This window comes from Teleopsis dalmanni, chromosome 1 (genome assembly GCF_002237135.1).
Source record: "Teleopsis dalmanni isolate 2A chromosome 1, ASM223713v2, whole genome shotgun sequence".
NCBI lineage: Eukaryota > Metazoa > Arthropoda > Insecta > Diptera > Diopsidae > Teleopsis > Teleopsis dalmanni.
This window is the reverse complement of record NC_051846.1, coordinates 13,594,746-13,619,007: the sequence shown is the minus strand read 5'-3', so window position 1 is coordinate 13,619,007 and position 24,262 is coordinate 13,594,746. Positions and strand designations below refer to the sequence as shown.

At 31.1% G+C, this 24,262-nt stretch overlaps 1 protein-coding gene across 1 annotated transcript; it reads left to right on the top strand.

Annotated features, from left to right (window-relative positions):
• Positions 1-2,777: 2,777 nt before the first annotated feature.
• LOC119673029 lies at positions 2,778-5,097 on the top strand. The gene is made up of 3 exons (XM_038084240.1): positions 2,778-3,632; positions 3,687-3,842; positions 3,906-5,097. The coding sequence occupies exons 1-3, from the start codon at positions 3,081-3,083 to the stop codon at positions 4,965-4,967; spliced, it is 1,770 nt and encodes a 589-aa protein (XP_037940168.1). The 5' UTR covers positions 2,778-3,080; the 3' UTR covers positions 4,968-5,097.
• Positions 5,098-24,262: the final 19,165 nt, after the last annotated feature.

Below are 24,262 nucleotides of genomic sequence, written 5' to 3'. Positions count from 1 at the left end.
GGCCAGGAATCAGACAAAATGCTTTAGCATGGTCACGTAGTTGTTTATCCTGCCAAAGAGCCAAGATACAACGGCACAACAGACTCGAGCCCAATCATATCGCAGTACCAAGTACTAGGTTCAATCATATCCACATTGATCTCATCGAGCTATCAACAGTTGATGGATTCAGGTACTGTCTCACTATAATAGACAGATTTTCCCGTTGGCCAGAGGCCATACCTATAAAAAATATCACTGCAGATACAGTTGCAACAGCCTTGTATGACAATTGGATATGCCGTTATGGTACACCTCTATCAATTACTTCGGATCAAGGTACTCAGTTCGAGTCAGCCCTTTTCACTGCAATGGCGAAATTAATAGGCGCTTCCCGCATCAGAACAACACCTTACCATCCAGCTTCCAACGGCATGGTAGAGCGCATGCACCGAACACTAAAGGCAGCTCTCATGTGCCATCCACAAATTCCTTGGACACAACGCTTATCAACTGTGCTCCTTGGACTCCGCACGTGTGTTAAAGAAGATTTAAACGCCTCATCTGCAGAACTACTATATGGAACACAGCTGCGCGTTCCTGGAGAATTTTTCATCAACGAAGATATGCCAGCAGATCCGCAAGTGTTCGTTGAAAAGTTAAGAGAGCACATGCGAAGCATCAGACCAACTCCAACGGCTCATCACACAAAAGCTAGAGTCTTCATACTAAAAGATTTATATAAATGCTCACACGTATTTCTAAGACTAGATGGAGTTAAAAAGCCACTCGAGTCACCGTATTCCGGACCACACAAAGTGATGGAAAGAACGAGTGACAGAGTATTCAAAATCGATGTCAACGGTGAACAAAAGTCAATATCAATAGAAAGACTAAAACCGGCATTTGAAGCCAAAAATGATTTGTCGACAACTAAACAAGAGCTACCTGAAACGCCAAACCTACACCATTGGGGTTCAGGTATGGACCGCCCTAAAAGAACGTTCTCGAGGTTGAAAAAGGTATCGTTCCCAAGTGATTGCACTAGGTCACTTGGGGGGGAATAATGTGGCTGTAAACAACATCAACTATTTTTTACGTTCGCATGGCCATCTGTTGTAAAAAGAAAAACAGCGATAGCAAAATAGAAAGAGCAACCAACTTAACGTTTTTCGTTTTCTTTTGTATTATTATTACTTTTAAGAGTTTTGGGTAAAGAACGAATAAAGACTTAAGTAGAAATTAAAACACGTGTTTTACTTCTTGTGTTATTTGCATTAAATATTATATGTGCAGAAAGTGCACTGGCAATCATAATATTTACATTTATACAAATAGTGAAAAAGAAAGCTATAATGCGTTCGCCACTGTAACGACACTTTTTGTCGCTCTGTTTGCCGGGGTAATACTCAGGGGTTGGTCCTGGGTTGTTACAATAAAATTTAAAAATGTTAGAAGACCGTGTTTCAAATTTTGTTTTATTTTTCTTTTCTTTATTAATGTATTTATTTTAAAACTAACAATCGTCTTAATTATACTATGTTTCTATCCTATTACACGATATTGACTTTAATATTGATATTGGTATTGATGTTGATATTGCTATTGATATTGATGTTGATAGTAATTTCCTTACTTCGACGCCAGCGTATTGTTCTTTGATGGTTTTCTGTATTTCAGCTGATTTCCATTCTTCTATACCTGTTGTAAAAGGATTATCAATGTTAATGTATAGACGTGTACACGCCTATATAAGTTTTAGTGACATAGGATAAATGTGTTCACGCTTATGCAAGGATTTGGTAGCAAATTATAAACGTGTTCACACTTATTATTTTGCTGGAGAAAGGATTTTACTTAGCTCCGTGTACATCAGTGTTCCGGTAATGTTTCCGAATGCTTCACTTGGCGAGTCGATCACTAACTCCGATGACTTCAAGCGTCGATCACTAACTGCCTTCTCTAAGTAAATGCGTCGCCTCAAATACGCAATCGACCAAACTGTAATGTAGCGCTAAGCTTAGCTTACAGCTGGCTTGCATTTTTGACGTAGTTGCTGTTTTGCGCTTTCGACGTAGTTAATATGCTCGCGCATCAATTTTTACACAAAGCTCTTTGCACAAAAGTTTTTTTGACGTTTCTTGTGTTGTGCATTTGTTTTGTTTTGAAACGTGTTTAGCTTAGTGTCGGTAGTGGCAGCTTTAAATATTTATATATATTTATTAGAATAAAATAAATATTAAAAATATTAAAAAGTATAAGTTTAAATAATAAATAAATAAGGTAGATACAATATTTATTTATTTGAATATATTTTGCATTCTTTTAATTTTTCAATGTAATCTTAGGTTTAATTCATTGTGATGCAGTTGCGTGCATGCGGGGGTGGCTTTTAGTAAGTTATTTACCTTTAATATATTATATAAAAAGTTAACCAATTTTTATATCAGGTATTAACTGCACACTAGTTATATGTAGGTTGGAAATTGGTAAAAATATCCATCCTTACACCACATATTTTGAAATTTCATACTTTTCCTACTGTATTGATGCTCTTTGATTGTCCTTTATTCCAAAGGTGTTGTTTTATTTTATAGAATCGCTAACACATCCACACAAAAATATACATTTCGCTTTTTAAAGTTGCAGTTCTGACATTTATTGGAGAGCTGTACTGTTTTAACAACGAAGTAGTGACGAATACCAACGAAGTACATACGAAGTTTCATCAATTCTACAATTTATTCGGTTTAGTTTAAAATAAAATATCAATTGAGTGCGCAGGGATATTTTTTTAAAAAAACATCAAATATTATTTGATTTAGTTTGTGTTCGTGTCGTTAATTTTGTAACCGAGAAAATTTTTAGTCAAATAGTTGAAAATCGGGATGGTCCATAATTATTTGAAGGAAACGCTTTTCGGTTCATTTGTTTATTCATTTCTTGCTAGTGTCAATATGTTCCCAACGGAAATAATTTTCATTGAATTAAAAGTATAAAGAAGAAATGTCCTGTATTATTTCCAGACAGCCACTCTATATATCATACTGATATAGGTATCGTTAAATAAAACGCAATTTTAGTATCTTTTGTACATAAAAATGACAAGTGAGAAGGAGGTTTGTCGCATTTGCCATCAGGTTAAAGGGGTAAAGCATATTATGTGTACACCATGCAAATGCGTTGATGAAGAGAAGTATGTACACGAGGATTGCCTGATACAAATGATAGCAGATACGGATCAACTTTATTGCAAGAAGTGCAACTTCATATATAAACTGAAAATTAATTTTTTATCGCCTTGGAAAAAATTGCTTTTGTTGTTTTTGCACTACTTGAAAAGTCTTAGCAATTATGGAACAGTACTACTAATTAAAGCTATAGTGCTGATTGTGCTCCAATATGTGGTTGTGCCACTGTTATGTGGGTTCTTCGTTTGTGTAAGTACGGTTTCGATGCACGGTAGTAGTTTGACTCAAATGCGGAATGCTTATAAAAGTAGTCCAATTAAAACTATCGGCAAGTTTTATCTTATTGGGGCGCTCTATGTGGTTTGCTTGTGGGTTACACTCTTTCATTTGCAACGTGTAGTGCATCCAGTCCTACTTGCGAAAATCATGCGCTTTCCTTGTATGGAATATTTTTTTGACAAGGTACCAATTTTTTTTACTTTTATTAATTAACTGCTTAATTGGTAATTATTTTAGAAATTATTTCAAATTCCAAGAGGGCAATGTCCGTTTTATGCTTTGAATCTTGTGATGTTTACCTGCTCGGCTGTTTTACTTCAACTCATGGTGCCTCTCAAGTTACTTAGTTTGATGAACCTTATGAAGTTTATTCATTACAACGATTTACTTTGGGTATCTTTAGTATGAATAAAAACACCAAAAAGATTATTAATTTTTCTTTATATATGATTTCAGCTACGCGCTATGATATACGGAATAATTTATGTTGGTTTAATTACATTAGTGATTCCTCGCTGTTGTACTTATATATTATGCAAATTGGAGCTTAATGAATACGTACTACCAATTAATAGCACTAATCAATTATCGGAGTTACGATTGGAATGGAACATGATAACAGATCTAATTGAACGCTACTTCCATTCACCAGATGTTGCAACAAATACGGCAGTTCCTACGTTAAAGATAACACCCCTTGTATTAGGTCGTCTATTATTATTACTGCTATGCTTACTAACATCTATTGTTGCTGGATCGCTGCTTTTGTTCTTAGGAGAAATATTAATTTTGAATATAACTTCGATTATTCTTTTTTGGATACCGGGCACCGTGGAAGTATATCTTATTCTTTTGGTGTTATACTGTAATGATTTTCATAATCAAATTTATGTACTGAACTGGAGAGACATAATTGTGTACAATGTCGATCGCATATTTGCATATTCCATTTTTTGCTTCAGTTATTATTTAGTAACTTTAATATATCACCAAACAACTTTTATGATATATAGTGAAGTGGGTTTCGATGAAAATAAAATAAGAGATTTTGGCTTTTTACTATATGGGATATTACATGTACCTGACGCAAGAAGTGCAATAAAGCGTGTCTTCTCTGAAGAACTTCATAAATTCAACATAAATAGCGTAATAATAGAAATATGTGTGCCGGTTGCATGTTTCCTAATAGAACTCTACTTATCCTCACTTGCACTGTACCAAATAGTTCCTTTAATTGTGCAAGATTTCTATCTACAGTTCTACGTCATACGATATATGCATTTCTTCATTTTTTTGTCCACACTTGCACCGGCAGCCAATAAATTTATAAGATATTTGTTGCGCTGTTATACTACTCACTATGAACGCAATAAGATGAAGTATTTCATAGCAGAAGTTCATTTCGCTAATATCAACGAAGCTGAAGCAGATGGAAAGGTTAACCAAGCTGGAGATATTATGGCACTGGCAGCTGCTCCTGAAAATGTTCTTGTCGAGTTTTTAAGTAGTTGTTTTTAATGACTTCCCAATTATCAAAAAATGTTAAGCAAATAATCAATGTTAAAATCAATGTAAAAATTAAAGTCTAAATATTATTCTATGATTAATGCTTATAAAAAGTAATTGCTTGCAAGCATTAAATTATTCTATGCTCTAATTAATTTTAAATAAAATAAATTATTTTGTAAATGAAGATTGTACTGCTCACAGTATTCCATATCTTTTACTTTTAATAATAATGACATAGCATAACTTATATATATCACAATAAAAAAATAATATATACATAATTTTTACATTATTTGGCATTTTTAACATTCCAGATAGAAAATATTGGGCAGAGCGTTTAACATAAATAAGTGAGAGTTCGCTACGTTGATAAACATATGGTTCCCAATATGAGAGTGTTAGCACTCGGACAGATATACCCAACCTGCTGTTCTGAAAACCTTTGCCATGGGTGAATATCCTACTGTTTCTCCAGCACTGCTATTTTCCATAGAATTCTGTGTTTCAAAAGTTTGCGGTGATATAAAAACATATCTGCACTTGTCAAAATATCTGACGGCTAAGCCGTCTGACTCGACTTAAATTATGATATAATCCATTCAAATTTGACAATTCTCATAAAACTAAGTTTCTTTGTTGTTGGTTCCAGAATGTAAATGGCATATGGTTAATAAGTGAGGGGTAATCAATAATATGTGTCAGCCAAGCGACCTTACATGCATAACCTTTTGTCATAATTCATATACTGGACTATCGTTCGAAGCTCTTCAATAAATGAGGAGCAAAATAACGGAACTGTATTTGGAACTGTGGTTGTGTCTGGGACATAAAAGACATGAGAGAAAAAATAGTTTGATTGTTTCGTCAAACGAGAAGGTTAATGTCAACTAATTTAACCACACCTTTTCTTTACTCTGTCCACCTAGCATATGGTGGACAAACTAAGATAGTAACATTTAAATACTACTGGATGAATTACAAAGACCATAGACTGACTAAGAGATTCATCAATTCTTCTAGAATAGCTTCAAAAGGTTTCTTTATATTGAACGGAAAGGATATTTAAATTCTCACCGCTGTTCTGACAGGGCACTTCAGGCTGAACATGGCTCTGCATACTGGTAATTACTAAGCGCTGAGAAGTATTTGGAGATTTCAATAGTCTCTATTTATTTATTTGTTTCAGTATTAAACAAGTAATGATATATCAAATATGTTTAGATTCAGTCAAGCTTCTTTTTATCGAATGTAGTGGAACTGTCTTTTTACTGTTTATAATAAATTGCATTTTGTTAAGTCAAAAATTTGTATATGCTATGTTAGGTTGAGAAGGCGCGTGCTGACAGTTATCAGCACTTCCACTCGGAAGCATATATTGTCCATTGTGATCCCCTCAAACATTATACCGGGAGAGGTAGTTTGCTAACCTTTGTTATCTTCTATCGTTGTTAAACCATTTGGTTTTCCTAATGAAGTTGAGAAGATCCGATAAGTTTGCTTTCGTTATCTCTTCCAGTCCTGTGAAAAAGCGATCCCCAAGTCATTGAAGTCATTTTTGTGCAGTTCTATACAGAGACACAGAAAGTAATTGATGGAACCTGCCGCCTCTTCATTTTGTCAACTCCTACATAATCCACTCGTCGCCGTTGGAGTATAGGTGCAATGGCACAATGCCTGCTGAACCTGCTGAAGCCCGAGAGTCTATTTGTTTTATTTTTGTCCAAACTAGGCTTGTGAGGTCGTCTTCGCGGTTAGTCCATAAATCGTGATCCTAAACAGTTCAACAGTCCCAATAACTGCTTAGTTCGAAAAATAAAAACTGTTTCTTAGAAAAATTGTACATACTTACATCTGGTGTTATGGTGCTAACAATAAATTTCATGTATGTAGAAGTACACACTTATATTTGTATGACATACTCTGTTGCACATCTGATGTGTGTAATAAGGATATCATTTACACGATAAATTAATTCAAATTGTTTTTACAACACTCAGACAGTGACTGGCTGTTGGGCTGATGGGCTGATAGGCTGACAAATGTAGACAGCTGCCAGGAACAATTTTAACACAAATCAAAACGGCAACATAAAAAGTAAAATGACACACAATTAGGAAACCGGGCAGAAAATTCCTACCAGCAATTAATCTTAAATGGCAGTAAACAAGGATACCTTGGCAATTTGCATTGAAACTTAATTGGCTGTCACTCATATTGTTACTTATTAGTCAATCATATGTCTAATATTCTTTATCTAATACGTTTTTGTATTAGATAAACGAATGTCACAATAAATTAATTTTATTTCTGAATTAGTTGATAATATATTTGTGCCACTTCTAATCTAAGTAGATTTATGTCAACAAATAAGAGTTCTTAACTAATCAAATAAGTGTTTTGTTCAGTAATGGTACCATCCAAGGAGATTAAGTAGTTGTGACATGTTTTCGTCCGTTTTTATCATATCATGTAACATCTTGTCACTAAGTCTTCCATTCATAAATACTATTATGTATCGGAAATTGTACGAGAGTATCGGAGATACCAAAGTATGTACAATTATAAATAAACAGTCTGTTGCTGATATACCCTCAACAGAATAACGTAAATACAATGTCTTAAAGTAAACAATTTGTTTCTTTTTAGTTATCAAATAAATTTTATTAATAAATTGAAGTTACTTTTAATTACTTTAATAAACTAGAAAAAACTTATTAATATAATAATCCTCTCATTTCATAATATTAAATAAACAATGCATTGTAAGTTAAACTTAAATATTGTGTTGTAGAATATTTTGTGATTGTTATTATACACCTTCTGTTTATTATCTGACATCTAGATAATAATAAATAATTATAAAAGCAAAAAAATTTAAAAAATAAACCTCTTCACTTCAGTTACTCATACAATCAGTGCTCAACTAACTTAAATACATTAAAGGAAACAACAGCCAAAGTTCCAACAGACAGCAAGCAAACCGAAAGAGAAAAAAAATAAGTAAGCTAAATATATGGAGTATAGAATAAAATAAGATAAATTGCTAGCAAAGACCACTAAAATAGAAAAAAAAATTAATCTTAAATTTCTGACGAAGTATTAGAATACTATTCTCGATTAATAAATAGTATATTTGGAACTGATTGATTAAAATAAATATGTGTATGATAAGATTGTACGTTTTTATATTATACCCTTGTTATAATATTTTGAAATCTTTGTTAAGGATCTTGAAAAATATTCAAAAAGTTTCCAAATACAATAGCGTACGTTTTTCTAATGCAAATTCAGGATACTTTGTCTACCAACATTTATTTATCATCACAAATGCACTACTTAGAAAATTTGCTGAGAGCAATGAAACTTTTCCTTTTGTTATGAGCAGTAAATACTGATGTTGCTAAGCTTGAAGGTTGCTTGAACTCATTTGCACTATTCACAGAACTTTAACAGTGACTGCCTGAAATCCTCTGGAGCATTGCTTGACATTTTACGTGCTGTTAACTTTCACGGTTTTAAATCCTTTGCAACGCTTTGTCACGCTGACATGTTCCGCAGACATAAATAATTACGCCCCCGCGTTGCTCAAACTTAACGGTGATGGTTTTGGTGACTAAATTACAAAGCAATTATATTTGTTGAAGGTTTAATATTTCTAAATTATACGATATTATTCAATAATATATTCAATAATATGAATATTACTACATTTAGTATGAAATTTGGAATCAGACAATAATATAATATAGTAAAAAATTGTTGCATAATTAGGAGTATATAAAATATTTATGGTATTTATCAGAAATGATATTGAAATTTATCTATTAGTAAAATATATAACGTTGAGAAGTATAAACCAAAATATATATCATAAATATCACTTTAATATAAATAACGGTCCAATGTTTGCATGTCACTAGTGTATACTGAGTATGGTACTACAATAGATTTATAGCTATATCATCAGGAACTCATACTTCTATTATATATAATAGGTTCCTTTAAAAATTTAAAAGTTTATGCTTGATATAATGTATTACTTGAGTGTTGATGGTATATCTCATGATATTAACAACAATATCATCTATTTTTAAATGACATTTTCACGATATTACTCGTCACCTATTTGATTGAAATGTGTCTTATTATGAAGCCAAATAATGGTTGTGAGTTATATGGTCAATTAATATTTCTACAGATATTTGTAGTTTTTAAAATATGCTTTTACTTTAGTTTTATCTTTCACAGCTTTCTAATTTACTTTTAAAAATTATAATTTTATTATCACATAAATCAGTGATAAGGTTTATGATAAGTGTGATCCTTGTAACACAAATAATTTTCTTCCACTTGTTAGTAAACAATATCTTAAATTTTATGTCTAAGTTTATTATATATTTTATATATTTATAATAAAATGACATTTAAGCGATACATTCCCATATTCACCTAATAGTTTTGGGTTTTTTTAAAAAAAATGTATGAAGTTGTGGTGCCTCATTACAGCCGCATTAATACTCCTTATTTCTTATGAAACATTGAAATACCTTAAAAATATTATTTGTGTTCAAATTTCTGACTTCATGCCTTCAAATAATTACACAATTTTTTATTTAGATTAAAATTATTAAAATATTTTTCTTTTTTTTGAAAAAAAACAGCAAAACGCATTAAATTATTTCTAATTTTTACGGTCTCACATAAAATATTTCAATGAAAAACTTTTTTAATGATAATTAAAATCATCCTTCGCCCATTCAAAAGAAGAAGTAAACAATTTTTATTTCATATTAAGTGAGTGAAATAATGATAAGAGCTTATGGCTTGCATAATTATTTTAATTGCTACAAACCATTTTTTTTCAATTCGGTAGTCAATTACCTTCAACCTTTTTAAAAACTTCAAAATTTTTTATGTATAATAAATTTTTTTTTTTTTATTGTACCTATGTAGAAACCACCGACAATCACAGTGTAAGATTTTAACTCACTAAAACCACCTCTTAGAAATGAATAGAGAAGATATCTACTGCAGTGTGTTAACTTTATTCCAGACATTAGGCAAGAAAGATATGAGCGAGTAGCTTAATACTTACTGTAATAGGTTTATCTAGGCAGAAAGCATGGATGTGGCGTAGGGGTAGATGGGGAGTAGATGAAGGAAGCGGGGTTGTTACGCTGAGGGTGATGCAGTGGTACACACTGTGACCGGGGTCACGAGTGCCACAGTTATAGAAGGAATTGAGGCGAGTTCCGGTCATCTAAGTATAGTGTTAGGTGCTGGGAGGTGTTTAAAGCGCATGGCTTGTACAAGGTCTGCTGGGAGGGTGCTTGCGGTAGAGACGTCACACATTGTGCCGAAACAAAAATTAGACGATCAAAATGATGTATTTTCTGATGTATGATGTATTTAACAACTTGACATTATTCCAAAACATAATGTGGTATGTAGATAAATTCTTAATATTGGTGTAATTATTGCACTTCAGCACGTTTACACTTGTTCCTTATGGAATTTAGGCAATATTATTCTGTTATGATTGATGAAATTAACGTATGTGGATTAATTAATTGAACTACTAGTAGACATTAGTACATGGCAGACTTGTTAAATCTATAAAAAAGTAATGTGACTCAGCGCTTAAAAATGACTTTCATCCTGTTTACACTGAGTGTTAATCCTAGGATAGTGGGTGTTTACTTATTTTCAGAAAACATTTCAATATTTTTAAATTAAAAATAAAAACAATATTCTTTATAATTACCTCCAAAGTGGTTGTGCAGTTCATGGTGTAGTCGCGTCTGTTCGTCGGTTCAAATAATTCGTTATTATAAGTTTAATGTGAGGGCGTACGTTACCCATTTAAGCTACTTAATTAAAATTAATTAGTAAGTAATTTCTTGAGCTTAAAATTTTTTCTGATTTTGCTGCTAGGGAACCTACGCAGTTATACATATTTTACTGAATTTTTTGATGCTAAAAAATTTCAAACTCATATTTCAGTATATTTTATTGAAATGTGTAAAATTATATTTTGTATATTATTTTCAAATATTTAATATTTCCCTCTTTGAAAGCTTATTTCATTAATATTTCATTAGGTTAATGAAAGGTTAAAATAACAACCTTTATATTAAAAGAATTACGTATTAAATGAAAGGTTTACTTTGAGTATTTTTGCAGAAGAATTTTATTACTTTTATGAAGTGAGTAACTACCTTAAAAGTTTTCGATTTGTTTTATAGATATTGAGTCTTGAACATATGCTTGAGAAAAAATATTTCTTTAACTATATTATGGGCAATGTTTATCATTCTCCATTTTATAATAATTCAATATATTTATTAAATAATTTATATAAAAATACTCGATTCAAAATTAATATGTGTTATCCTCCTTAATCAATCGTTTTAAGGGATTTTAATTTAATGGTGTTACTATCCAAAGTAACCAACCGGGATATATTGAATTGTATCTAGAAAATGTCAATTTCAAGTAAATTAACCTCATTCCCTGGTCTCAAAATTTCAAATTAATAATCGCAATTATCGATTAGACCACAATTTATGGCCCAAACTGTTTTCAAATTGTGATTGAAAATATGGGCGGAATAATCCAAACCGCCTTAATTGAGAATGTTTGACATTTCAAATTCATTTCAAAATTAAAATTTCCAAATTAACCATTGATTGATGCAAATTTGAATAAATTAAATTGCCGATAATATTTACTTGATGTTGGTGTCATGTGCCTGCTTATAATTATATTTAAAGTCATATAAAATATCCATATTAATACGCATAGTTTAACATTAGCGTATAATTGAAAAAATGTGGACAGTATTTAAATGCAATTAGAAATAGAATTCATTTATTATTCAAAACTATATTATGGTAAATAGTTAAATATTTATATTCATTGTTTAATGCTTTTAGCAAACAGAGATAATTTTTTTATATTTTTTTTGCGTTAAACTGGAATTGAGAAAAAAATGCATACAAAAAAATTGCAAAGAGGGCGATATTCTATATAACTAAGACACTACATACTAAATCCATTTTAGATCTTAACTCAGTTGATACTTTTAAATTAGCGACTAAGTTAAGTGAATCTATAGATTGGGTGAGGCATATTGGCTTATTCTGTTACCGTATGAAAACTTTACAAGCCAATTTTACCCCTTGACAAAGTGTTAGCCAGTGACAATGGAGATGTGATATTCTTTTTAGAATTCCCGCCAACAGGAATCACTAAGAAGAAGAATCAAACTCCAAGCTTGGCTCCCTAATGGCTGTTAACTGTTCACAAGTTTACCTACCATTAGTAATCTCAAAAAATTAATTGATTTTTTCTTGATAAAAGGTACTAACTTGTATCTACTTAGACGCCAATTCAAAATAGGAAGATTTCATTAACTGTTTGCATGATGCCAGTGGTATGCCCAAATATTTCAGATGTTCCGAATCATTTCCTCAGCCATTCCGCCTAGCAAGCTTATTCACCTTGCTATTTCCTAATAGCGATCACTTCCGTTTGAAAGGAATTGCAATGATTGGAAGGCCTATAATGTATAAATTTTTTTGTCTATCTGAGCCCACTGCCTGTACCGCTACCTTTTTTTAGATTCTTCAGAATATATGGTCAAACTCTTTTCTCTTAATGAGAGATCTCCGTATAGCCCACTTAGCATCTGTAGATGTGAATACTTAGCTTGACATAAATGTTGAGTGAACACATCAGTATTCCAGACCAGTTTAATGCTAACAAAAATACTGATTATACGTTACTATTACCAAAACTATTGACAAACAACTATATTAAATTTTACTAAAGTTTTTAATTGGTTTAATTTTGGAGTTCAGAAACTTAAAGAACATTATTTCTTATAGAATTTTATGATTATATCAAACATTAAAATTTATATTTTTACTTATAAAAAACCATTTCGTCACTAGAAATTTCTCTGAGACCTGAACCACAGAAGAATATTAATTGAATGGAGCAGTGGAGCAGAAAAAAAGTGCTTCTATCTTTCGAATTAATGACAATTTGTCTTTCGTTGAGTTGAGAACATTAGCGGTAATTAATCATATCTTAAAAAATTCTCATGTCATTTAAATTTTTATTCAGCTAAGTTTTTAAAACCATTATTGGTAATATAATTTGCTTTACCAACTTTTCAATGATCAATAACAACAACATAATTAATTAGTATAATTTTCAGTAATTAGCGGAAAAACTTTTTAAAACGCCTTTGAGGTTTCCACTTCTATTTTTATTACAATAAACAGAGAAAATATAAATATTCACCAAACGGTGGACACGTGATTACTTAGAAAACCTATACTTCAACACATATAGCTAAATTGTTTCATCTAAAAGTTAGTTAAAAGTTAAAAATGATTTAATTAATAAATTAATTAAGTACTCAGTATTTGACGAAAAGAATATTTCAATATATCTTTTTTAATGACTCCCTGAAGTACCTTGTGAAAGTTTTAGTAATTTATATTTTAATTGATGCATTAAAAGCAAATTTAAAGAACTGCTTTCTCTTTTATTCGAAAGGATAAAGGTTCGTTAAGGACTTCTTACATAAATAATAAGTGTTTTTAAGAAAAAAAATTAATTTTAATTCAGCTTACGTTTTTTCAAAGCAAAACATTAATTGAAATTACTAACAACTTGGATAGCAATAGTAGCGCAAGAATAAACTTTTAAAGTTGAGATAGTTTTTCATAATTAAAAGGTTACTTTTATATAGAAATGTGAAAAAATTACTCTATTAATATATTATAATTTAATGCATTATATGCAAAAAGTATGTATCTATGTAATTTACAAAACGTACATAAAAGATATCACCAGCACTTTTACCAATTTACCAACTGTTGAGTGTGATATTTTACTCAATGCATGTACCACAGATGTTTTACAATTATAATAGAAAACGTTGCGGATAAGCTATGGTGAACCACATATTATACTATATTATTATATTAAACACTCAAGCACACCTACGTTCATGTCGAGTGACTTTAAACCTAGTGTGGAAATGCCTTCAACTTCTCAAAGATCTTGCTGAAAGGAACAGGGTTCATTTAATATGGATCCCAGGGCACAGCGGATTTGAGGGAAATGAGAAAGTCGATGAACTAGTCAGAAAAAGGGCAGCCTCATATTATATTGGGCCACAATCATTCTGCGGGCCTTCATGGGGCTTTTTCAAACTTAAAATTAATGAGTAGCTGGGAAGAGCAGCTCAGACTAATTGGGATAATACAATTGCCTGCAGACAAGCTAAAGAATCCATGTCGAATTGATCAATATCCAGAACCAGGAAGCTACTAATTCTGAACAGATGTGGCATCCAACTTGTCACAGGGTTTCTCACTAGGCATTGCGGAGTTAAAAAGCATTTATCGAACCTAGATATTACTAGAGACGATAGCTGCAGACTTTGTTACGAAGAAGAGGAAACAACAGAACACATTCTGTGCCACTGTGATAGACTCACCAGACTTAGACGTCGGTATCTTATCAACTGCCTATTCACTTATAAGGGAATTAGGCAAAAAAAGACATAATGGCGTTTTTAACTACTACTCGTCTATGGAACTAAAGTGGCTGTATCACAATAATCCTCAAAGGATGCAGTGACGTGATGACAAGTTTCCAAACCTTTTAAAATTAAAGTCAAATCTAAAATATGAATAATAAAAAGGATATTAATTTGACCGATAGTTGATGTGATAGTTGAAGAGTCCAGTTCAACGGTTAGAAACGAAAGAGTCCGTTTGTAATATATTATATTGAATGATATTTTGGGCATAAAATACATCGCTGGTGTGAAGACTCCAAAGCTAATTGCTGCAGTTGTTATTTTCCGAGGTTCCGTTGATTCTACCTTCATGAAACCTTTAAATATAAAATATATAGTTTAATGTAACTAATATGAAAAATATGAAAAATAGAATAAACTGGGAATAATAATGTTAAACACATAACTTATGTGTATATATATATGCGTTCACTGTATGCAGTGGATCACATGGAAAATGAAGAGTTTGAAATTTGTTATAAAATATGAAAGTGCTAAGACGATTCAAGTTAATACATCGTTGCTGTAACGTGTACCGGTAATGATATAATAAAGCGTTTCGGAAGCATTTTCTATAATTTTGTAGCTAATTTTGAGCTCGTTTCTTACTATTGGGAATATATGAGTATAAAAATTTTTCGCTTGTGTAAACAGAATTTTAGTTCCGTTTACGTGAAACTCTGATATCTGATACTTCAATTCGCAGAAACGTACTTAAACGATATTAAATTTGTTTATTTATGTTTATTTCGTTTATCTGCGCATTAAAAGTATTTTGTATAAAATCTCAAATGAGCAAATAATAAAGAAAGATATTTTGCACAGAAGTCACAACAATTTTATATTTTATCAGTGCTTGGCAAACAGACAAGGAATTACAGAATATGTTACACTCATATATTTCGTATTACGAAAAAGTAATAATTTTATAAGTCTTAATACCCATTTGGAGAGGTTAAATTGCCACGTGTAAACCTTAATTAAAGCGCAATGGCTTTACTTAATGAACGCCAGTCATATTTCGTTTCTATAAAAACGGAAATTTTAATTTTCCTTCCTTGCTCTGTTCCTCCTCTGCTGTATGCAATGTCCAAAAATTTTACCGGCAGTGGTTTTGACAGGAAATAATGCGAGAGGAGATAATTACTTTACGGTTCAAAAACAAAGTTGTTATTTTGTTTTAATGTGATATGTCGACCATCTATAATTTTGAAATCAAAGTTAATATACACATGATTACATGTACTTCTGAAGGGTATTTTATTAAAAATTTTATTTTTTAATTAAAATGAAAAATATTACAATCATGGTTATGACTATATAAATCTTTTTGTTCAACAGATATTAGGGTATACCATTAGCGTTAAATATCTAATATTAGACATACGTCACCGCGCTTGATTTGAGTGGAACTTAGAATAGAAGTTCAATTTTCGAGCAAACAAGCTCATATATCGATAATAACTCTGCGAATATTGACTTCCAACAGGCCCGATATTAATAATTTATCTGAGTATATCATCCTTCAGATCAATAGTTATTTTGCAAAAATATATGCCAATGATATATATGAAAATATATGCCACCGAAGTCTATTCATGTTGAAAATGCATGTTCTAAATATAAATAAGCTTTCAATTACGTAGTAAGTTTCCGCTAGAAACAGTATTGTCACATACTTCTCTTATTTTAGTTAAGTTAAACACCCAGTGCTTTGACAGGGGCTTATGGATTTACTTTATAATTAATTAAATGTTAAATCCTGGTACAATACACTACATATTAAAATGAAAGGTTTATTATCAATTTTGGAAGGGCCGATTTTACAAGGTACATTTAGGTTTCCATTTAACCCTAAAATAGCACATGTTTAAATTTACGATATAACATTACTGTCCAACATCATCCCTTAATGGTTGCTTAACCTAAATATGTATTATAAAATATTTAGGATGCTGTGATTGCCATTAGAAACAATGTTGCCAAAATAATTATCAAAACTAAAAAGAATATCTTCATAATTGTCTCAGTTTATATAGTGGTAGTGCCATAAAATCTTGGTAAAGTGCCATCTATGAACAAATCTATGCCGTGACGGCCGTGGTGCTCCGTGCTGATAATCAACACCATCGTAATAAAAGACAACTTCTAGATAGTCAAGCCATAGGCATTTGACAGAAGATTTGCGTCAATTAAATGTGCTTCCATTTATATACTCAAGCGAATAATTAAAAAGACTGGAGGGTATTGAGTATTGAAAATCAATCAAATATACCAGTCATTGTAAGTGGTGAAGTTATGTGGTGATTATAACACAAGCTGAAAATAAGACATCAGAGTGCGTCATGGAAGTCATGAGAAGTCAAAAGGGAGAAATTTATGTCCCATAAAAAAAATAAGCTCATAAGAAATAAGGCTGTTCTCCTATGTGCAAAGGGAACTGTTCGCAACGAATTCGCATCAGATGGTCAGACGATGAAACCAAAATATTTGTTCGCAGTTTCTCCAGGAGACTATGGTTCAAAATTCGACGAGGTTGAGCAGAGTAACGAAAGTTAAGAGGGTGGCGTTTGTCGCACTTCATGTATCATCGCATAAAAGAATCATGTTATATGTATATCATTCTGAACGTATTTATTTGATTGGCTCTATGTGAGTGTAGCTATTCTTAAAACAAAAATTAACGATGAAATAAATCGTGTTATATCATCCCGGCAATTACAGTCGATGAATATAAAAAATTTTTCGAAAAACGTTTCCAACGCTGTGATGAATCTGAAGGAGGTTATTTTTAATATACAATAATTAAAATTAAAATGCGTGCTGAGATACTAGTTTGCGTTAAAAAATAATAAAATTGAAAATATGATGTGTTAAATTGTTATTTTAAAATAATTATTAGCAAAGATATTCTTGTGTTTTGTTTCGATATGAATCATGTTTCCAATTAAAAACACAAATATTGACGAGAAAAGATCATGATTAATTATTTACATTAGATTTGCTTATAAATATATTCAGTTTTCAATTAAATAAATTCATATATTTGTGTAGTATGAATAGGGGCACAATAGACCCGCCGGTCGCAGTGCCACATCCCCTAACAATAATAGTATGAATAATTTATATAGTGAAATACAGTATGATATTTTCCAATTATGTGAGAGTCATTTGATTCAGATCAATTGCGTTTACATATTTTTCCAATATAAAATAAACTAAAAATAACAAAATGGAATTCATTTCAAATTTTTTGATGATGAATTAAAATTTAAAACAGCAAGAAAAAATTTTTAGATACAATACTTCAAACACGTTTCCATTCAATTTTCACAATTGAAGTACAAGTGTCATTTTTTAATCTAAAAAAAAAATAAAAATAAATAAAATACATATGTATAAAGATGAGTATGGATTTGAGTATCACAAAATGTGAAAAAGTTTAACTACAAGAGGTACTTGATTTTGATAAATTGTATCTGCTGAATTATAAAAGATATTTTTTTGACATTGATTCAAAATTTTTATTTTAGCTCAAGCCTGTGGGATAAATTCACAATTTATATTTTTTTGTTTGTTGTTTTTTCATACTCGTACGTGAAAAAATGATATATTACATATAAAGATTTTAATCCACTTCGCGCTACACATGTCCTGTAGGACTTTTTTTTTTTTATCTGAATTTACTGGCTTAGTGTAAAATTTTACATGACAACTTTTGCAATATTCAAGTTTATAACATTTTTTTGACTCATCTGTATGTTTTGTTTCTACAACATTGATTAATTAATAGTTATTTTTTTATTTTTTTATTAAACGACAATGATTTACATTACTTATTAGATCAACTCTATAAAGCGAAAAAACTTTAGAACGATTTTACACGATTTTAAAGATTTGAACTATAATTTTCGGTTACTTGTCAGCGGATAACTAGCAATATCTCGCCCATAATTTGACGAAACGCATGAACATTATTTGTATTATCTGCTTGTTACCTTACCAACACTTGTAATTTTCAATATCAATGATATTCTATATTTAAATATCCCTGTAGATTGTATTATTATTATTTCTTAACTTAAGGAGCTTAAGGAGTATACAAAAGTTTTCCACTGGTTTCTATTTTGTGCTACTGCTTTCAACTCGTTAAACGATTTGTCCGTCTCCTGCTGAACTGTCCTTCTCCGGGGTCATTGCTGGTCTGCCTTTACGCCTAGTTCCCTGGAGTTCCAAGTAAGTGCAGCATACAAGTACTTCTGAAGCTTTGTGAAGCTTTGGAATTGCTCCTTTGTGTTTAAGATCTTTTTAAGCGAAATTAATTTTTTTATCTCAGATACTTTCTAACATTGGCAGTAAATTTTAAGAAAATCAAGTTATTTTTGTGATAGGTCGCGATTTCTTTCAGTGAAGTATCCTTTCCGATGGATTTTGATAGTTATTTTTTAAAAAGCATCTTGATAGTAAATTTCTGCTATAATCAATTGTTAATTTAAATGAATTAGTTATAATCATTGGAAATTTTTTTATATCTGCTGGATAATGCGATCAATACTTAACGTAACATATTTTTATAAATCATTATTAATAACAGCAAACCTTATAGCCTTTACTTTGTGTAGGTTTAATTGCTAAAATTTAAGGCCTCCGAAAATCATTTCAGATTAAAATTATTTTCTTTGTCATTTTTATTTAACTTCAACTAAGTAAAGTCGAACTTGTGATTTAGAAGTCTGAAGCCAAATATTTAACTTCATTGAGTTATTATCGACATTAGATTGCCTGTCAGCTTTATAAAGCTCATAACTTTCTCATTGAAGAAATCGTAATATAAAAATTCTTTTCATAAAGGAAAGTAGTAATCCATTTTATGGGAATAATGCAGAGCTGCTAACATGTTGCGTTAATTGAGCTGTAAATGAAGTTACTGAGTTACTGTACAGAAGTTAATACTATTTGCTCCTGATGAAGAACCAACAAGGAGAAGTGCTATGACTTTGTATTAATTGCTGCCATTCAAAAGGCTTTTATGTTTAGAGTTACTGCTTTTCGAAGGATTGGATTTGAGGCATTGAGTCTCAAAAGGAGTCATAAAATCAAAGGCATAAGTTTAGTTATGCGTTTGCATTATTTATTCCCCGATTATTCAAGTTTTCATGACTTCAATTATGAGTTTCAGAATATTTGCCCATTTGCCCTTCTTCCATTCTCTTTGTGTTTCATTTGCAATAAATTCTATTGTTATGTATTTTATTAATTTTCTTTTAATTTCCGCTATTAAAATTACCAAGAACTCACGAAAATTTTCATGCAATTTAACGATTTCACTCATAATGGATTAAAAGAAAAATTATTTTAATTTAATTGCTAAAAATACAAAGGTTTTTCTTTCCAATTTTCTATTGTCATTTATGCAGACATTTCTGTGAAACAAAGCAGACCGTAGTTTCACATTAATTTCAGCATTTCTTCTGGAGTGTTTACTATAAGATCCTGAAGGTGATACTGATGTGCGTGAAGGTTGTGCCACAAAGTATAACTGTTGGATGAAGACCATTTAACTTAATTAAACACAATTTTCTCAACAATTGTGGAAACGTTCACTTTAGTTAGTTGCATTCATTGCCTTGCTACTGAAGTTGATAACTATGGAGTGTCGGTGCTATTCACGTAGCTTGAAACTTGAGTCAACAGAAGTCAACGCTGGCATAAAATGTGTGAATTATAGAGTAAATTTGCCAAGGAAGCAATGTTGTGGATAAGTGGTTCAATGGAGTTATTCCAAATGTTTGGCATGTCTGTTTTTAGTAGTATAGTGAATGTTGGAGATGCTACATATTTTCTATAAACTTGTGTCATTTCAATCATTTTATGTAGTTTTTATTGTTATAGATAACTGCTCGACGTTTTAAATACAGCTTAGAAATAATATTTGTTTTGCCTACTTATATATAGATTAATAAAATAATAGTGATTTCTTGTGCAGTTCTGCCACCGTGAAATAAATAATTACAAAAATGCTGGTGTTGGATTACGTTAGACAGGACGAACTATTACATCGATTGGATTAAAGGTATGATCAAACGTTGGGAAACAGTGTACTGCATTCATAAAAATGTTATATTATTTTAAAATGCAAAATTAAAAGCATATGTTAAGTCCAGAAACAGGCGTCGTCGATGTGCAACATTACGAATTAGGACATTTGCAATAAAAGGATCAATGGAATGCCTCACACTACAGAAACAAATATCAAAAAAACATTTTTTACAATATATTTTGATATTATGATATAAGCAAGATTCCGATTTCCTAGACACTCCAATTTGCTAATGGATCTTTGCAAGGTCTGTTGGTCTGAACAACTTTTCCTTTCCTACCATGCCATATGTCAGTATAGCTTAGATAGAAGTTTTACAGAGAACTCATCAACAACAGTGTTGAAGGAAGCTTTTGGAATCAAATATGGTCTAACATGGAATCTAATATTTGTACTTTAGCTAATATCAGTGTATTAAGCTTTTTAAAACTACTTTTAACTTTCTTATAAATTACCAATCACTGCTATATAATCTACAACATTTTTGCTATGATATTTGTATTTCACTTGTTGTTTTTATTTGAACAGTATTTTACTAACAAACAGTCGACAGAAAACGATTCGGTACGTGTGGATATAGTTTCCTCCGTGGTCAGGAACGAGGCTTATCTAACACCTCTGCTGGTATTTAAGTCACATCCGCCGGATGAAAAATGCAACTTTACATCGAATGAGAGTAAATAAATACAGTCATTCTATCCGCGTATATTTAGGTTTTAATCACAGCGATCACAACACTCCCTTTAAAGAACTAATCTCTATAGATCAGTACGTCTGAAGCTGTGAGCAACTACAGATGCAGTAGAAAATTTTTTATTTTTAAGAAACCTTGATATCTACATTCATACTTAAGAATACACGTGGGTTGTAATAGTGAAATATGAGAAAGAAGAAAAGCATAAGGATAATGCAAGTGCCTTGAAATAATCCTAACTGGAAATACATTTTAATAAGATATCATTCAAACTTTAAGTCAAATATATTACAAGTTGCTTACATTAATACTCCTACAAATGAACACTGAACTTAAAAAGTAGAAATTGATCATCGCAGATAGCTTGGGAACCCCAGTCTATTTTTTTTCAATTAACTAGATGAATTCTTCCTAATAGGCAAAAAAAGTATATTTTTCTGTTTAATTTGCAACAAAATTTCTTCTTGCAGTTATCTAAATGTTTACTTTCTTTAGTTAAATGTTATCACAAGTTTCATCTCAAAAGGAGTTACAAAAATATACGTGCAAAAAACTTCATCCATTTAAATTCCGTTCGTTATCCTTTGACTTACTTGCAATTTTAACTACATCTGACAGTTCGTTAAAAAGAATATAGGAAAAAACTGAATAATTTCACTCTTCTCTATTTGCCGTTTCGTCCTAACGACAGGTATATATCTCCTTAATGACCATAACTGCTTCCGTGTTCAACCCAAAAAAAATTCAAGAGAGAAGTAAAAGGACCCAAATCATTTTTCTTGGGATATAAATGTTTATGCGGTGCTTGTTTATGTGGCCAGTTCACAGGATTGCTGGGTGGATAGTGTTAATGAAAGGTGTAAGTACATACGTAAAAGTCAAAAGAGATGTGAGAATAAAAGTAACGAGTAAATGCAACGTAAAATCCTGAAAATGGTCGTAACAGTTTTAACGGTAGGTTCAAAATGCTAAAGCCGTAAAATGCAATTTAAAACATGAAACCGAACATTTTTGGCAAAATAGTAAAATGGTAAAATAGTAAAAAGTGATGAATGTGAATACAAAATTTTAGTTTTTCATACAAAAATAATTTTTAAATTAAAAAGTAAATTTACATGGAATTTTTTGAATTTAATTTGCTTTTCCGTACAACTCCAAACCATATCCAACCGGTGTGGTCAAAAGTAAATTGAATTTTCGAATAAATGCAAGTAATTCTTAAATTTTTAGTCACATATTTCATGCAGTTTGAAAACATTTTTCAACTCTCATATATTTTGCATTATAAACGCATTATTGGGTAACATAGCCACGTATCTGCGGTATTTTGGTATATTGTTGAACTAGATTTCTTTTAATGAAAATCAATTTTAATTAAGTATATAGTGATTACTCTTATACATGACTTTTTGCCATTTTTCGGGTAGCTTCATAATTCCTTCGATGCAAAACTTCTGTAGTTTATCAGCGATAACCTTGGCGAGGTGATTTTCAGTAGCTAGTCGATCGACCAATTTTTAACCATTAAAAACGCTTTTCAGAGACCGAAGCGAATAGTAGCCAGATAGTGTAGTGTCAAGCCTCTACAGCAGATGTTTTAAAAGTTTCCAACCAAGTTCCGTCAATTTGTCTCAAATCAGCAAATATGAATGTAACCTGGCGTTATCAACACACAACACAACTCGTTTTTTGTTAGTCAATTCTGTCGCTTTGATGTCTTTAATAGTTTCTTTCAAGCGATTGAGTTGTGTAGAGGACCTAAATCATCAAATATGAGTGCGGTCTGGCATTGTCAAGACGGAACACAACTCCTTTTTTGTTGGCCAATTCTAGTAATTTTCCTTTGATTATTTCGGACAAGCGATCGAGCTATGAATAGGATCAAAATGGACATTTGTGCCAGTCTGGTACTATTCCCTTTCAATGTCAAACGTACTTTGCTTTGACATAATCGGATTAGTGTGGCCAGATATATGGGTAACAACATCATATATCGAAAAAAAACCTTGAATACCACCTAATATATATTCAATTCTTTTTTTTAAAGAATAAATTTGCATTTAAGACTTAGTAAGTTGGTTTATTTTAGTTACCGAAAAGCTAGTTTTTAATGCGAAACCGCCGTATTTTCATTCTAGATGGAGACTTGGACGTGTTATTTTGAATTTTATAATTCTCACCGAAATTTTGCAGTAACGTTCGACGAATCTTAAAAGTATTGTTTAGATAATTTAAAACATATATTTTTATGATTTTTTATGTTATCGTCATTCAGTCATCAAATTTATGTATTTTTATAAAATTATTTCATACGAGTATCTGACACGGTATCAGGACGGTCATGCAATTTCGATCGTCCCTACGTTGTGATGGTAGGATGTACTCTATAATAACTCCTTACAATGTTAATAAATCCTTAAAATGTAGTTAATACGATTTTCTGCATTTCCTTTATCATAAAGGTGCTTAAGTCCTTGGTTGCATTGCAAATAATAACCCGGAACAGAAAACGAAAGCACTTTTGCCGAAAAAAATTAAAATTTATTACAGAAATAAAATTAAGATATTACCTGTATTCAAGTAGTCACTAGTGCAAACTTAAAAAAAATATTAAATCGAATCGTTTTTACAATACATAAAATAAATATATAAAAATGAAAATTATTAAACAAAAATAAAAATATAACACGAAATACAATATTTATGTGCTCCATAAATTCTCAATACGTCGTCGTTTGTCCTTTTTGCTGGGAACCGCAAAATTCGCAGATGTTCATGTTCTGCAGGAATAAATTTAAAATATTGTTGTACACAAAAGATTTGAAAAATTTTTATGGCTTTTCTACGGTTCTCGTTGAATAAGAGTCGCGTAAGTGTAATCAACAATTCTTCTATAATCTAATACAACG